Source organism: Botryllus schlosseri, unplaced genomic scaffold (assembly GCF_051294905.1).
Source record: "Botryllus schlosseri isolate E-star unplaced genomic scaffold, Bs_hap1 Bs17a, whole genome shotgun sequence".
In the NCBI taxonomy this organism is placed as follows: Eukaryota; Metazoa; Chordata; class Ascidiacea; order Stolidobranchia; family Styelidae; genus Botryllus; species Botryllus schlosseri.
In genome coordinates, this window is record NW_027648626.1 from 1,017,889 (window position 1) to 1,033,685 (window position 15,797).

At 39.8% G+C, this 15,797-nt stretch overlaps 2 protein-coding genes and 1 long non-coding RNA gene across 3 annotated transcripts in view; 1 reads left to right on the forward strand and 2 right to left on the reverse strand.

Annotated features, from left to right (window-relative positions):
- Positions 1 to 15,797, reverse strand: part of LOC145459648 (uncharacterized) — a 333,482-nt gene that overhangs the window by 130,004 nt on the left and 187,681 nt on the right. The window lies entirely within an intron of this gene.
- LOC145459718 (Fanconi anemia group D2 protein-like) lies at positions 500 to 3,561 on the reverse strand. The gene is made up of 2 exons (XM_080338270.1): positions 3,557 to 3,561; positions 500 to 2,163 (listed from the first exon to the last, which is right to left on the reverse strand). The coding sequence occupies exons 1-2, from the start codon at positions 3,559 to 3,561 to the stop codon at positions 531 to 533; spliced, it is 1,638 nt and encodes a 545-aa protein (XP_080194396.1). The 3' UTR covers positions 500 to 530.
- Positions 12,603 to 13,516, forward strand: LOC145459658 (uncharacterized). The gene is made up of 5 exons (XM_080338227.1): positions 12,603 to 12,769; positions 12,852 to 12,940; positions 13,061 to 13,166; positions 13,238 to 13,344; positions 13,409 to 13,516. The coding sequence occupies exons 1-5, from the start codon at positions 12,686 to 12,688 to the stop codon at positions 13,443 to 13,445; spliced, it is 423 nt and encodes a 140-aa protein (XP_080194353.1). The 5' UTR covers positions 12,603 to 12,685; the 3' UTR covers positions 13,446 to 13,516.

A 15,797-nucleotide genomic window follows, 5' to 3' on the forward strand; every position in this document is an offset into this window, starting at 1 on the left:
CCGGCAGTGCCTGGATGGCAGAAAAGCAAAGTTACACTCTTGAATGCGATAGGTTTAGAGAAGAAATGGGAAGTTCAACATACACAAGAAATGACTGCCAGACTCAACTATATGGGATGCAAATAAATAACAGACATTGCCTTGCGAAGAACAAAGAATATTTCATGTGAGCTGTAATTGCAGAAATACGACAGATTTGGGCGAGCAATAAATGATTGGTGCCCTACTGTTTTTAGGCAATGCCAGGGCCCAGGGGTGTCATGAATTTCAATATAGTGTATCTTCGTCTCAGCATGAAACAAAGGGCGAGCAAGCATGGTCAGGAGTCTATCCAGCTTTCATTTAACGCAAGAAATGAAGCTTCAAATCGACATGTATACACTATACATGTGTAGGATGCAGAAAATATTCTGCACAGAACTAAAAACATAAGTAAATATAGTTCCAGAAAAATCGATGCCTGTTTCATAACAGATGGATTTGAAGCAGAATCCGTTAAAGAACAGTGCCTCTGTTGAAGAGTTGGAACATCAGCAACTCTCGCTGTACGACATTTCCTCATATTCAGGAGTAGCGTCAAGATCTTCTTGCGAACTCCTCTGTTGAGTGAGTTGCGACAAAATCTCCTCGCCTTGTATGTTCCGATTTTTCAAATTTCCCAACCAGAAAGCCTCTTGACAATCGTGAGCAGTCAACATGGCCTTCACGCTGAACAACAGGGATTCCAAACACCTTTTGAGAGGCGGCACGTGCTTCGCTAAGACCACGTCTTGCGTCACTTTCGAATGGCAGGTGAGATGCTGCAATTGGCGCGTCGAAAGCTGAAGGTGCTTCAACGTGCCGACGATATCGTCTTGGTATTGATGAAATAGCTTTTCACAAATGGGCATGCCGTTTTTGATGAAGTTTTCAATGATTACTTTACCGCTTTTCAGGGACGAAAGCACATTCTGTCTGGAGTGATATTCGCGCAACAGCCTCCCAATAACACCGATGACTTTCATACAATCTTTCCATTTCAACAATATTTCAATACTAACGGATTCCTCATCCCTCGCTTTCAAGGCAGGGATTTTGCTAGTTTGATCGGCCATGATTTCCAAAAGCCCGCAGTACAGTACGTGAGAATTGGATTTTTGGAAATTCGGATAACTGTTGTCCTCGGCGCCTAGCTTACATAGACCTTCGTCGACAAAATGTGCGGCACACTTCAACACATCGTCCGCGGTCTGCACATTCATTTTCAACAGGCTTGTCAGCAACTCGTTTGTCTTTCCAGCAGAGAGAGACTGATCCAAGCATAGACCCCAGTCCACCTTCAACATTGACGTTGAAAACGAATGCAACATGGACGCCACCTCTTCGTTGGGGTTGTTCGATTCAAAACTTGCCAGCAAGAATAATATCTTCATTAAACCTACTCTAGACTGAAGGGAGCAATCTGCTATTGTGTTTTTAAAGTTCTTCAAATAATCAACACATTCTTTGATAAGATTCCTGATCGACGAGTCTTCGGTGAGTTCAGAAGAAAACCTACGTACGATACTGTACAGCACACGTTTCAATAACGGAAGATCCGATCTCAATCCTCTCCAAGACAATCCATGAAATATAACTTCGAGTGTATTTTCGTAGCATTGGATCAATACTCGACGATTTCTGGGACCGAGACACTCCTGTCTCTTCTCTTCAAAAACGCCGCTCACACTTTCAAGGTGATTGCACAAGCTCGGAATGAGATTGCATACCATGTGTCCGAATTCATCTTCCGAAACTTTATCTAACTCTTCAAATCCGTGACTGGAAACCGGCAACAAAAATGGCATACGTTTCTCCTCGCTGCGAGCCGGCAGTTTATAGCACACCTTTCTCCTCAAATCTAGCAAGATGAACAGGGCCTGGCCGGCCGTCAACGTTGTGTTTTCACCGCTATCTTCGACACTGAGGTCTGCTTCAAATAAATCTTCCGCCAAGGGTTTTTCCAGGACTTTCATCAACCCAGAAAAGAGTTCACGAAAATGATTTGGCTTGAGAGATTGAACACTGAAATTGGTTTCATTCTTCTTCTTCCCTTTGTTCTTTTTCCCGGTACTTTCGCCGCTGATTTGAGATTGCGATGTCACGTTGAGTCGTATCGAATCATTTTGCGTGGCAGAAGTACTTCTACTTTTTCGAAGTACTCAAGTAGTTATCCTCTACTTCTGGTACTTACTCAAGTAGATTTGATTTTCGCTACTTCTACTTCGTAATATTTTGTGATCTACTTACTTACGTTTCGCTATTTTCAGTTTGTCAAGTAGAAGTAGTTCAATCTTTCAATCAGGGAGATAGCCTGAGGAATTTCGGGGCTGTTTTCACGGAGTATCAACATTTAATTTTCATAAAAATTGAGTAAAGCCCAGAATTTTCGCCGCGCTTCGCGCGCAATGGTTACGGAGTTACCAGTATGATTTCACGGAAGTACCGATGAATATAATATAGGTAGCGGGTTGGCGTGGTTCCGTTCACACAGGGATATCTAGAATTAGATATCTAGATATCCATGCGTTCACACCAGCACATTGTCCCCCTTCGCTCATACGAAATAATTCATCACAGTATATGTGGACCATCAAAACGTTTGAAACTGATGTTTCGCAATTTAGCATTTACTTGTCATATCGTAATCTGGCATGCGCATAGCGTGTCCTATCCTGGCAAAGTGGACTCCAACATTTTTTGTTAGTTTTAGAGCTGTTTTGACATACCACCTTTGAAACTTTCTGGACTAAAGGCATGAAAAACGTGTCTCGCTATTAGAAGTAGAATTTATGTTTCATTTTCAATTCCGAGTATCATATACTTTAAATTATAATTAAAATCCGTTCTTTTATCTGGATAACATACATGTTGAAGTATAAAAGCAAGTGTAGTAATGCCTTTAATTTCCGGAAATAAAGCTACACAATATCGCATTTTTACGGTCCACCATATTTTCTATTAACGTTTACTAATCGTGCAAAGTGTTTACACCGTATCCTATACAACTTCTCCGTATTGCTCTTCGACTAAACTACGGACCTTATAATATGGGGGATGGCGCCATACCATGCTATTTTCTAAAACGTGCCGTTCGAGAAAACAGAGGATAAGTATAGAATTTCCATATCAATCCTATATTTTCTTCCCATGATGTGGACGAATGCTTATGCTATCGAAAATTGGATACCTGCTGGTATGCATCAATATGAATCAAGCTCGTCACCTTTCGCATAGCTCAATTTGAACCTTTTTACAATCCATGTGGACGAATTAGGATCGTTTTCACAACTACTTACTTACTTGAGTACTTTTAAAGTCAGTCAATTCTACTTCTACTTCAAGTAGTTTTAGGGTGCTCATGGAAAAGTACTTCTACTTGTACTTGAGTAGATTTTTCCGTCGCTACTTCTACTTCTACTTGAGTAGCTTTCTTGACTACTTTGACCACCTCTGGACTAATTACTCCGTTTATTGTCATATTTAAACAATACGGATGATCCAAATTGAAACTAAAATTGTGTGGGTGACATTTCACGCCATTATGAAGGCAACTGAAAATGTGGTAGATCGTAGAATTCAAAACGCATTGCTGCGCTATATTTACTGTGACGAAATCGTTATATGAGCGACTATGTGCCCTCAAATTTCGCGCATGAACAACACAACCACTTCTTAAAATATATTGAACTAGACTTGAGTGGAAGCAGATTGGTCACGCCGTACATATATTACACGTGAAACATGACGAAAATTGTACACCAGTCCCTGAATTTATATGTCTTGGTGATATGCAAAATAAGGTCGCAATAAAGTCGCTACACGCAGAATAAGGTCAGTCACATGCAAAATAAGGTCAGTCGCGACATGCAGAATAAGGTCAGTCACATGCAAAATAAGGTCAATCGCATGCAAAATAAGGTCAGTCGCGACATGCAAAATAAGGTCAGTCACATGCAAAATAAGGTCAGTCGCATGCAAAATAAGGTCAGTCGCGACATGCAAAATAAGGTCAGTCACATGCAAAATAAGGTCAGTCGCATGCAAAATAAGGTCAGTCGCGACATGCAAAATAAGGTCAGTCACATGCAAAATAAGGTCAGTCGCATGCAAAATAAGGTCAGTCGCGACATGCAAAATAAGGTCAGTCACATGCAAAATAAGGTCAGTCGCATGCAAAATAAGGTCAGTCGCGACATGCAGAATAAGGTCAGTCACATGCAAAATAAGGTCAATCGCATGCAAAATAAGGTCAGTCGCGACATGCAAAATAAGGTCAGTCACATGCAAAATAAGGTCAGTCGCATGCAAAATAAGGTCAGTCGCGACATGCAAAATAAGGTCAGTCACATGCAAAATAAGGTCAGTCGCATGCAAAATAAGGTCAGTCGCGACATGCAAAATAAGGTCAGTCACATGCAAAATAAGGTCAGTCGCATGCAAAATAAGGTCAGTCGCGACATGCAAAATAAGGTCAGTCACATGCAAAATAAGGTCAGTCGCATGCAAAATAAGGTCAGTCGCGACATGCAAAATAAGGTCAGTCACATGCAAAATAAGGTCAGTCGCATGCAAAATAAGGTCAGTCGCGACATGCAAAATAAGGTCAGTCACATGCAAAATAAGGTCAGTCGCATGCAAAATAAGGTCAGTCGCGACATGCAAAATAAGGTCAGTCACATGCAAAATAAGGTCAGTCGCATGCAAAATAAGGTCAGTCGCGACATGCAAAATAAGGTCAGTCACATGCAAAATAAGGTCAGTCGCGTGCAAAATAAGGTCAGTCGCATGCAAAATAAGGTCAGTCGCGACATGCAAAATAAGGTCAGTCACATGCAAAATAAGGTCAGTCGCGTGCAAAATAAGGTCAGTCGCATGCAAAATAAGGTCAGTCGCGACGTGCAAAATAAGGTCAGTCACATGCAAAATAAGGTCAGTCGCATGCAAAATAAGGTCAGTCGCGACATGCAAAATAAGGTCAGTCACATGCAAAATAAGGTCAGTCGCATGCAAAATAAGGTCAGTCGCGACATGCAAAATAAGGTCAGTCACATGCAAAATAAGGTCAGTCGCGTGCAAAATAAGGTCAGTCGCATGCAAAATAAGGTCAGTCGCGACATGCAGAATAAGGTCAGTCACATGCAAAATAAGGTCAGTCGCGTGCAAAATAAGGTCAGTCGCATGCAAAATAAGGTCAGTCGCGTGCAAAATAAGGTCAGTCGCATGCAAAATAAGGTCAGTCGCGACATGCAAAATAAGGTCAGTCACATGCAAAATAAGGTCAGTCGCATGCAAAATAAGGTCAGTCGCGACATGCAAAATAAGGTCAGTCACATGCAAAATAAGGTCAGTCGCATGCAAAATAAGGTCAGTCGCGACATGCAAAATAAGGTCAGTCACATGCAAAATAAGGTCAGTCGCGTGCAAAATAAGGTCAGTCGCATGCAAAATAAGGTCAGTCGCGACATGCAGAATAAGGTCAGTCGCATATGCAAAATAAGGTCAGTCACATGCAAAATACGGTCAGTCGCCACATGCAGATTGCAGACTATAGGGTCAGTGGCACAAGATAAAAGTTGGATTTGAAGTAAATATTTGGATCTATACACGGACTGTTAATATTCTAGATGCGACTAATCATCTCGTGATCTTAATAATCGTCTGATTATATTTTGTTGAAACATCTTCAGCTTTAGGATATAGATGAGGAATCTCAATCATGAAATTACTATATAGGAAAGATATTTTAAATTCATTTTTCATAAGAGAAAGAGTTGGATTTGTAAATGAAATATGGATTTGGATTTATGCGCGGACTGATAATAATATTCTACATGCGACTGACTTCGTAATCAAGATTATCTTTTGATTGAAACATCTTAAGATTTAGGATATAGATAAGGAATTTTACTGTTGAAAGTAGGCTACTATACCGGAAAGATATTTTGAATTTCGTTTTCATAAGAAAAAGAGTTGGATTTGGAATTGAAGTATGGATTTGGATTTATGCGCGGATTGACCTTATTTTGCATGTCGCGACTGACCTTATTTTGCATGTGACTGACCTTATTTTGCATGTCGCGACTGACCTTATTTTGCATGTTTTTGACCTTATTTTGCATTTCATCGCACCAACCCTGTAGGATTATAGGGTATAATGTTAGAATAGAAGAAACTCTTGCTATTGAAGGAAAAATTTCCCCCAATCAAATCGGCGCCATCAAATCGATCATGTGTAACATGAACTAGTTTAATTATGTCCACACGAAAATGGGAAAGTACCAGGTTAAATTAGAATTCCAGTTTTCAAGTAATCGCAAGCCATGATAATATCAAGCTTTTTAACACTCAGTCAATTACCCCTAAATCACAATCAGGTAGAGATTCTTCACTGAGGAATCACTCGGGTAAAATCTTTACACACCTTGCACTTGACTACATCCGAAAAATCTTACTTGATAACGGTTACCCTGAACACGTCATCAGCCGCGGCATGGAGAGGAAATTAACGCAATTCAACGCAGAAAAACGAGCAGAGCCCACCGCACGAACAATAAAAGATGTTTATATCCATCTACCTTGGATTGGCCCCATTTCCACCCGCTTTGAAAAACAATTGATTTCTGCTGTCGGTAAATGTTACGATACAGTCAAAACCAATGTGATTTTTACAACAACACAACTGCTCCCTTCAACACGCAAAGACGTGCTTCCTGCACTTCAACAAAGTAATGTAGTGTACGAATATAGGTGCCACTGTGATTGTGGCTACGTGGGAAGAACGTCAAGACGTCTGCAGGACCGCATAAACCAACATGTCCCCAGATTTATCAGAACACGTGCGTCACGCGATGTGAAAAGCTCACCCTAACTCATCCACTTAAGATTGATGCTGATCGATCAAAGGCCATTAATTCTGCCATCGGCAAACATCTGTTGGATAATCCGATTTGTGCGAATAATTATCGAGACGACCGATTTCGAATCGTAGGTCGAGGTCGTTCACAATTCCATTTGTGTGCCTTGGAATCAACTTTTATCAAAATACACCAACCAAAACTCTGTCAACAAAAGGAGTTCGTGTATCACCTAAAAATAGTACATTGAACGTTCTCTCATTCGAAATTTCATGCTGGTGACGTCATATTTTGTGATACGACTGTTGATATACAATGTTCTTTCCAATTCTCTACTAGTTGCTGACGATTACCCCTGACGAGTGTCAGCCGAAAATATTCGGGTTCATTTCAATATGAATATACTATTTAATTGTACCTTGCACTTCGTTGTCGACAGTGTGAGCGGAGTGTGAGGTACACAATGAGCCCAGTGTACCACCTCGATATGCTCATCTAGCTTTTCTGACGTTTTTAACGTTTTGATTTCGCCACCACAATTAAGTTCTTGAACTGTTATGATTCTAAATTTCTAATGAGGTGTGTCAAATCCTCAGCTAGAGCAATCGCTGTCATTGCTGCAAGTGCAAGGAAACTCGGTAATCATAAGCATCGAAAGACGTCTACCATAGTGTAGCAGACATCTTTTGTTTGTCGGCGTTAAAGCTCCCAACTTCGACCCTTTAGCAATCCTTCGTGAGCGTTACCACCCTCAAATAGTTTCCTATACGCTAGACAAATTCAGACGCCAAGTAGCTATACGGCGTCTCACATTTCGGACGCCAAACGCCGTATAGCCACTCGGCGTCTCAAAACTGTAGCCGCCGAACGCCATCTAGCGTCACCAGTTCAGCCGCCAAACGCCGTATAGACATTTGGCCGCCGCGCGGCGTTTGGCGTCTGGCGTTTGGCCTCTGAGCGGGTTTAACCCCTGTTGTTAAGCTATCTTACTGCTATCATCGTAGCACGATTTTCATATAAACGGAAATAAAAAATGAGTCACCATGAACATGAAAATACAAAATGTGCTAAATCTACAATAGTAGGACTATTATAACTAGTTCATCGATTAGGATATAGCTTATTAAACTAGCACTGTCGTTTTAAGTCAACAGGAATCATATACACATCGATAAAAAAAAAGTCATGTATGAATTGCGCTGATGAGTAGCGCGTCTACATGTTTTTCCAATTTCAAATAAAATCATCCAGGACCGTTTTCCAAGGACCACTCTGATTCTAATATACTCATCTAATTATATACTTTAAGATAAAAGTAAATTGGGACATTTTTAGGTATCACTTTGAATATGTCCTATCAATACGCGTAAATTGCGATTATCAGCCGCGCCTATGTACCATTTTCAAAGTTCATTTAGCAATACCCCGGACAGTTTCCCGAGGACCAATCTGGTTTTCATATACTCCAATGATCATAAACGTTGATATAAAAGTAAATTCAAACAATTCTAGGTCCGACACGATGTCCAACTATCACTTCGAATTAGGCCTCTCAATACGCGTAAATTGCCATTATCAGCCGCGCCTATGTACCATTTTCAAAGTTCATTTAGCAATACCCCGGACAGTTTCCCGAGGACCAATCTGGTTTTCATATACTCCAATGATCATAAACGTTGATATAAAAGTAAATTCAAACAATTCTAGGTCCGACACGATGTCCAACTATTAGGCCTCTCAATACGCGTAAATTGCCATTATCAGCCGCGCCTATGTACCATTTTCAAAGTTCATTAAGCAATACCCCGGACAGTTTCCCGAGGACCAATCTGGTTTTCATATACTCCAATGATCATAAACGTTGATATAAAAGTAAATTCAAACAATTCTAGGTTCGACACGATGTCCAACTATTAGGCCTCTCAATACGCGTAAATTGCCATTATCAGCCGCGCCTATGTACCATTTTCAAAGTTCATTTAGCAATACCCCGGTAAGTTTCCCGAGGACCAATCTGGTTTTCATATACTCCAATGATCATAAACGTTGATATAAAAGTAAATTCAAACAATTCTAGGTCCGACACGATGTCCAACTATCACTTTGAATATGTATTATCAATACGCGTAAATTGCCATTATCAGCCGTGTCTATGTACCATTTTCAAAGTTCATTTAGCAATACCCCGGACAGTTTCCCGAGGTCCAATCTGGTTTTCATATACTCCAATGATCATAAACGTTGATATAAAAGTAAATTCAAACAATTCTAGGTCCGACACGATGTCCAACTATCACTTTGAATTAGGCCTCTCAATACGCGTAAATTGCCATTATCAGCCGCGCCTATGCACCATTTTCAAAGTTCATTTAGCAATACCCCGGACAGTTTCCCGAGGACCAATCTGGTTTTCATATACTCCAATGATCATAAACGTTGATATAAAAGTAAATTCAAACAATTCTAGGTCCGACACGATGTCCAACTATTAGGCCTCTCAATACGCGTAAATTGCCATTATCAGCCGCGCCTATGTACCATTTTCAAAGTTCATTTAGCAATACCCCGGACAGTTTCCCGAGGACCAATCTGGTTTTCATATACTCCAATGATCATAAACGTTGATATAAAAGTAAATTCAAACAATTCTAGGTCCGACACGATGTCCAACTATCACTTTGAATACGTATTATCAATACGCGTAAATTGCCATTATCAGCCGCGCCTATGTACCATTTTCAAAGTTCATTTAGCAATACCCCGGACAGTTTCCCGAGGACCAATCTGGTTTTCATATACTCCAATGATCATAAACGTTGATATAAAAGTAAATTCAAACAATTTTAGGTCCGACACGATGTCCAACTATCACTTTGAATATGTATTATCAATACGCGTAAATTGCCATTATCAGCCGTGCTTATGTACCATTTTCAAAGTTCATTTAGCAATACCCCGGACAGTTTCCCGAGGACCAATCTGGTTTTCATATACTCCAATGATCATAAACGTTGATATAAAAGTAAATTCAAACAATTCTAGGTCCGACACGATGTCCAACTATCACTTTGAATATGTATTATCAATACGCGTAAATTGCCATTATCAGCCGCGCCTATGTACCATTTTCAAAGTTCATTTAGCAATACCCCGGACAGTTTCCCGAGGACCAATCTGGTTTTCATATACTCCAATGATCATAAACGTTGATATAAAAGTAAATTCAAACAATTTTAGGTCCGACACGATGTCCAACTATCACTTTGAATATGTATTATCAATACGCGTAAATTGCCATTATCAGCCGTGCTTATGTACCATTTTCAAAGTTCATTTAGCAATACCCCGGACAGTTTCCCGAGGACCAATCTGGTTTTCATATACTCCAATGATCATAAACGTTGATATAAAAGTAAATTCAAACAATTCTAGGTCCGACACGATGTCCAACTATCACTTTGAATATGTATTATCAATACGCGTAAATTGCCATTATCAGCCGCGCCTATGTACCATTTTCAAAGTTCATTTAGCAATACCCCGGACAGTTTCCCGAGGACCAATCTGGTTTTCATATACTCCAATGATCATAAACGTTGATATAAAAGTAAATTCAAACAATTCTAGGTCCGACACGATGTCCAACTATCACTTTGAATTAGGCCTCTCAATACGCGTAAATTGCCATTATCAGCCGCGCCTATGTACCATTTTCAAAGTTCATTTAGCAATACCCCGGACAGTTTCCCGAGGACCAATCTGGTTTTAATATACTCCAATGATCATAAACGTTGATATAAAAGTAAATTCAAACAATTCTAGGTCCAACACGATGTCCAACTATCACTTTGAATATGTATTATCAATACGCGTAAATTGCCATTATCAGCCGCGCCTATGTACCATTTTCAAAGTTAGCAATACCCCGGACAGTTTCCCGAGGACAAAAATGCGATAGAATGAAAAGAAAGGAAGATGTCGAAGCGACTACGAGTTGTCTATGGAATCTGACACCCACCTTGGCCTAGGCGATGTAAAGAGGAGGCATGCACACTGAATGAAAGTAAAGAAGATAGTATAGAAAAAGAAAGCGACAGGAAATAGGGCGGCATGTCATGGGAAGCGAGATCGATAGGTCAGTCGTGGTCCGGTAATCTTGAGGATGGACTGTATTTATTTAGTAGTAATTGCTTGTATTTCGACTTGAATGTGGACATGCTCGTCGACTGCCGGATTGCCGGCGGGATACTGTTCCACACATCAGGTCCGGCATATTTGATAGAGCGATGCTCTTTTTGGTCGATCATATGATATTTGGACGACGTGGACGCGCGTGTGCTGTACTTGTGCGCTTTTGATTCAGAGGTAAAGAAGTCATTGAAGTATTCGGGGCAACGACCGCAGTGAAACTGATACATAAAATTGGCGATTTCTAGTTTCCGCATATCTTCTATGCATATTAACCATGTTACCTTTACGCTACTTCAATATATAAATTTTATAAATATAAAGACTATTACACATATAATTGAATAGTATATATCCATATTGAAATGAACCTGAATATTTTCATTTTAATATCAATATACTTATTTTATTGTATGTTGAAGTTTTGTACCGCCAAGAAGCTCTTCAAATATTACACATACAAAGAATGATTCTTTCTAATACACTAGCGAATAGGCTTTTCCAAGTACGGCACTAAAAGTAATATACCTGCTCGTGTTGCCAATCTAAAATCAGCCAGGAGGGGCAGAGTATACAGGGATTGCTTTAAGCTGCACTCTAAATATACTGATGCTTTGAGACTGAAGCTTAGCCGCGAATGGTCAATCGACGCCATTTTCCGTGATTCCGTAACGACGGCTTATCCTTATTGTCACTGCGATTCTCCGTATAATGGCGAACTGATTGTACAATGTGAGAATTGTGATGAGTGGTTGCATCCTGCTTGCGTTCTACCGAAAGATAGCAAATTTATCAGTTATAGTAAGAAACAGTGGAGCAGATGTCACCTAATATGTACACTGTACAGAGAACGATGTGAAATTTAATGATGATTGGGAAATTGCGCGTCACCAGAATCGTGGCAACATCAAAAGCAATAGCTCGTACGGTAGTAGTTTCCAAGGTCCAAATGTACTCGCGCAAAAAACGGACACGGCGCCGAGAAGGAATGACACGTGCAACATCGCAGAGTTACCATATACTAGTCCCCAGTCGACCACGAATTTCGAAGTACAATTTTCGAAACCAGCCAATGACGTTACTGATAGCGTCGCGGAAAAGGGCCCTGCCTCACTAAATCCGACAGTTCCGTGGACTCGCAACACAACCGAAAACAGTAGCACGTACGATTGTAGCTACCAAATCACCAATAAACCTGAACAAAAAACGGACACGCCGTTCCGTGGATTCGTACCAGCACTCTCCAGGCAGCAGACCATTTCAAAACCGAAATTACACCACAACGATCGAGTTCAGTAGAAATCCAGGAGAGGTTTCACATCCCTGTCGGAGATTGGCAAATGCTTATGTTATTTGCACATTTCTCACAGATCATGGACTCCACCATGTCGATTTTTACATCCCCCCCGCAAATGTGAGTACAATTATATTATAACTAGCATTTTGAAAACTGCATATGCACATTTGTTCCGCAGGGTTGCTACCAATCTGTGTCGTATCAATATGCAACTGAATGGTGGTTCAGAGGCCAATTTCAAGCATGTCATCACAAGTCCTTGGTATGTGGTGATTGGAGTATCACGTATAAAATGCTGTAAATGACATAATGCGATTCTGTCTGTATGCTGCAGATCGATCGCATGTTGAAACGTCCACGTCCATTGATCACGTCACTGCATGTCCATGGAAACCATTGGATATTCTTGGTATGAGCATTGTGCATTGAATTTGTCTTGTGACCTGCATAGTGTAGGCCTACATCGAACAATATGTTATTGCATTTAATAGGGAATTGATTTTGATTGCGGTAAAATAACAATTTACGATCCCATGGGCCATGAAGAAAATTATGAAGAAAATATTATGAAAAACTGCAGGTTAGTTGACGTATTGTACGTATTGACGTATAAAATAAAGATAATCATGAAATATGGTCATTTGGTGTACATTTATTATACAATATAAATTTACCATTTAAACTATTTTCGTTTTATCAGGAACTTTCTCAACCTCTACACTGCACATCGCCATTCTTTGCAAAAGAACATTTATCACCACGAGCAACAACAGGATGGATTCAATTGTGGAGTATTGGTGTTAAAAGTAATCTAATGATATGAAGTGTACACTGTACAACGAAATTAATTTACTCACTATATCTCAATATTACACAGTTTGTGGAGCGTCTTTTGAGAGGTTTCCCAATTGACTTCCCCCATGACGAAAAGAGTTGCGACCAATATAGGGAACACTTTGGGAACATAATTCTGAACTACGAGAGGTAATGTGAAGTCACATGTATTATATTCAATCAAACTGTGGTTCATATATGTAATTCCATTTAGGCACGAGGAATGTCAAGCACCTGCTTCCGAGAACTGATTTGCGTCGGAATCGGTTCTTTAAACTTTATGTTTTCTTTATTAAAACCACTTTGTTTTGCTTTGCCTGAATTCTACTGTTTGTATATCATCGAAGGATTGTGAATTGTACGGGGTGTTGCTTAATGAACTTTGAAAATGGTACATAGGCGCGGCTGGTAATCGCAATTTACGCGTATTGATAGGACATATTCAAAGTGATAGTTAGACATCGTGTCGGACCTAGAAGTGTTTGAATTTACTTTTATATCAACGTTTATGATCATTGGAGTATATTAAAACCAGATTGGTCCTCGGGAAACTGTCCGGGGTATTGCTAAATGAACTTTGAAAATGGTACATAGGCGCGGCTGATAATGGTGATTTACGCGCATTGAGAGGCCTAATTCAAAGTGATAGTTGGACATCGTGTCGGACCTAGAATTGTTTGAATTTACTTTTATATCAACGTTTATGATCATTGGAGTATATTAAAACCAGATTGGTCCTCGGGAAACTGTCCGGGGTATTGCTAAATGAACTTTGAAAATGGTACATAGGCGCGGCTGATAATGGCGATTTACGCGTATTGATAGGACATATTCAAAGTGATAGTTGGACATCGTGTCGGACGTAGAATTGTTTGAATTTACTTTTATATCAACGTTTATGATCATTGGAGTATATTAAAACCATATTTGTCCTCGGGAAACTGTCTGGGGTATTGCTAAATGAACTTTGAAAATGGTACATAGGCGCGGCTGATAATCGCAATTCACGCGTACTGATAGGACATATTCAAAGTGATAGTTGGACATCGTGTCGGACCTAGAATTGTTTGAATTTACTTTTATATCAACGTTTATGATCATTGGAGTATATTAAAACCAGATTGGTCCTCGGGAAACTGTCCGGGGTATTGCTAAATGAACTTTGAAAATAGTACATATAGGCGCGGCTGATAATGGCGATTTACGCGTATTGAGAGGCCTAATTCAAAGTGATAGTTGGACATCGTGTCGGACGTAGAATTGTTTGAATTGACTTTTATATCAACGTTTATGATCATTGGAGTATATTAAAACCATATTTGTCCTCGGGAAACTGTCTGGGGTATTGCTAAATGAACTTTGAAAATGGTACATAGGCGCGGCTGATAATCGCAATTCACGCGTACTGATAGGACATATTCAAAGTGATAGTTGGACATCGTGTCGGACCTAGAATTGTTTGAATTCACTTTTATATCAACGTTTATGATCATTGGAGTATATTAAAACCAGATTGGTCCTCGGGAAACTGTCCGGGGTATTGCTAAATGAACTTTGAAAATAGTACATATAGGCGCGGCTGATAATGGCGATTTACGCGTATTGAGAGGCCTAATTCAAAGTGATAGTTGGACATCGTGTCGGACGTAGAATTGTTTGAATTGACTTTTATATCAACGTTTATGATCATTGGAGTATATTAAAACCATATTTGTCCTCGGGAAACTGTCTGGGGTATTGCTAAATGAACTTTGAAAATGGTACATAGGCGCGGCTGATAATCGCAATTCACGCGTACTGATAGGACATATTCAAAGTGATAGTTGGACATCGTGTCGGACCTAGAATTGTTTGAATTCACTTTTATATCAACGTTTATGATCATTGGAGTATATTAAAACCAGATTGGTCCTCGGGAAACTGTCCGGGGTATTGCTAAATGAACTTTGAAAATAGTACATATAGGCGCGGCTGATAATGGCGATTTACGCGTATTGAGAGGCCTAATTCAAAGTGATAGTTGGACATCGTGTCGGACGTAGAATTGTTTGAATTGACTTTTATATCAACGTTTATGATCATTGGAGTATATTAAAACCATATTTGTCCTCGGGAAACTGTCCGGGGTATTGCTAAATGAACTTTGAAAATGGTACATAGGCGCGGCTGATAATCGCAATTTACGCGTATTGATAGGACATATTCAAAGTGATAGTTGGACATCGTGTCGGACCTAGAATTGTTTGAATTTACTTTTATATCAACGTTTATGATCATTGGAGTATATGAAAACCATATTTGTCCTCGGGAAACTGTCCGGGGTATTGCTAAATGAACTTTGAAAATGGTTCATAGGCGCGGCTGATAATGGCGATTTACGCGTATTGATAGGACATATTCAAAGTGATAGTTGGACATCGTGTCGGACCTAGAATTGTTTGAATTTACTTTTATATCAACGTTTATGATCATTGGAGTATATTAAAACCATATTTGTCCTCGGGAAACTGTCCGGGGTATTGCTGAATGAACTTTGAAAATGGTTCATAGGCGCGGCTGATAATCGCAATTTACGCGTATTGATAGGACATATTCAAAGTGAT

Excerpts from the sequence above, each read along its gene's own strand:
- LOC145459658 (XM_080338227.1), top strand. The coding sequence starts at position 12,686 with ATGCTGCAGATCGATCGCATGTTGAAACGTCCACGTCCATTGATCACG. Across the intron at positions 12,770-12,851 it reads GAAACCATTGGATATTCTTG|GGAATTGATTTTGATTGCGG; the intron begins GTATGAGCATTG and ends TGCATTTAATAG. Across the intron at positions 13,167-13,237 it reads GTGGAGTATTGGTGTTAAAA|TTTGTGGAGCGTCTTTTGAG; the intron begins GTAATCTAATGA and ends AATATTACACAG.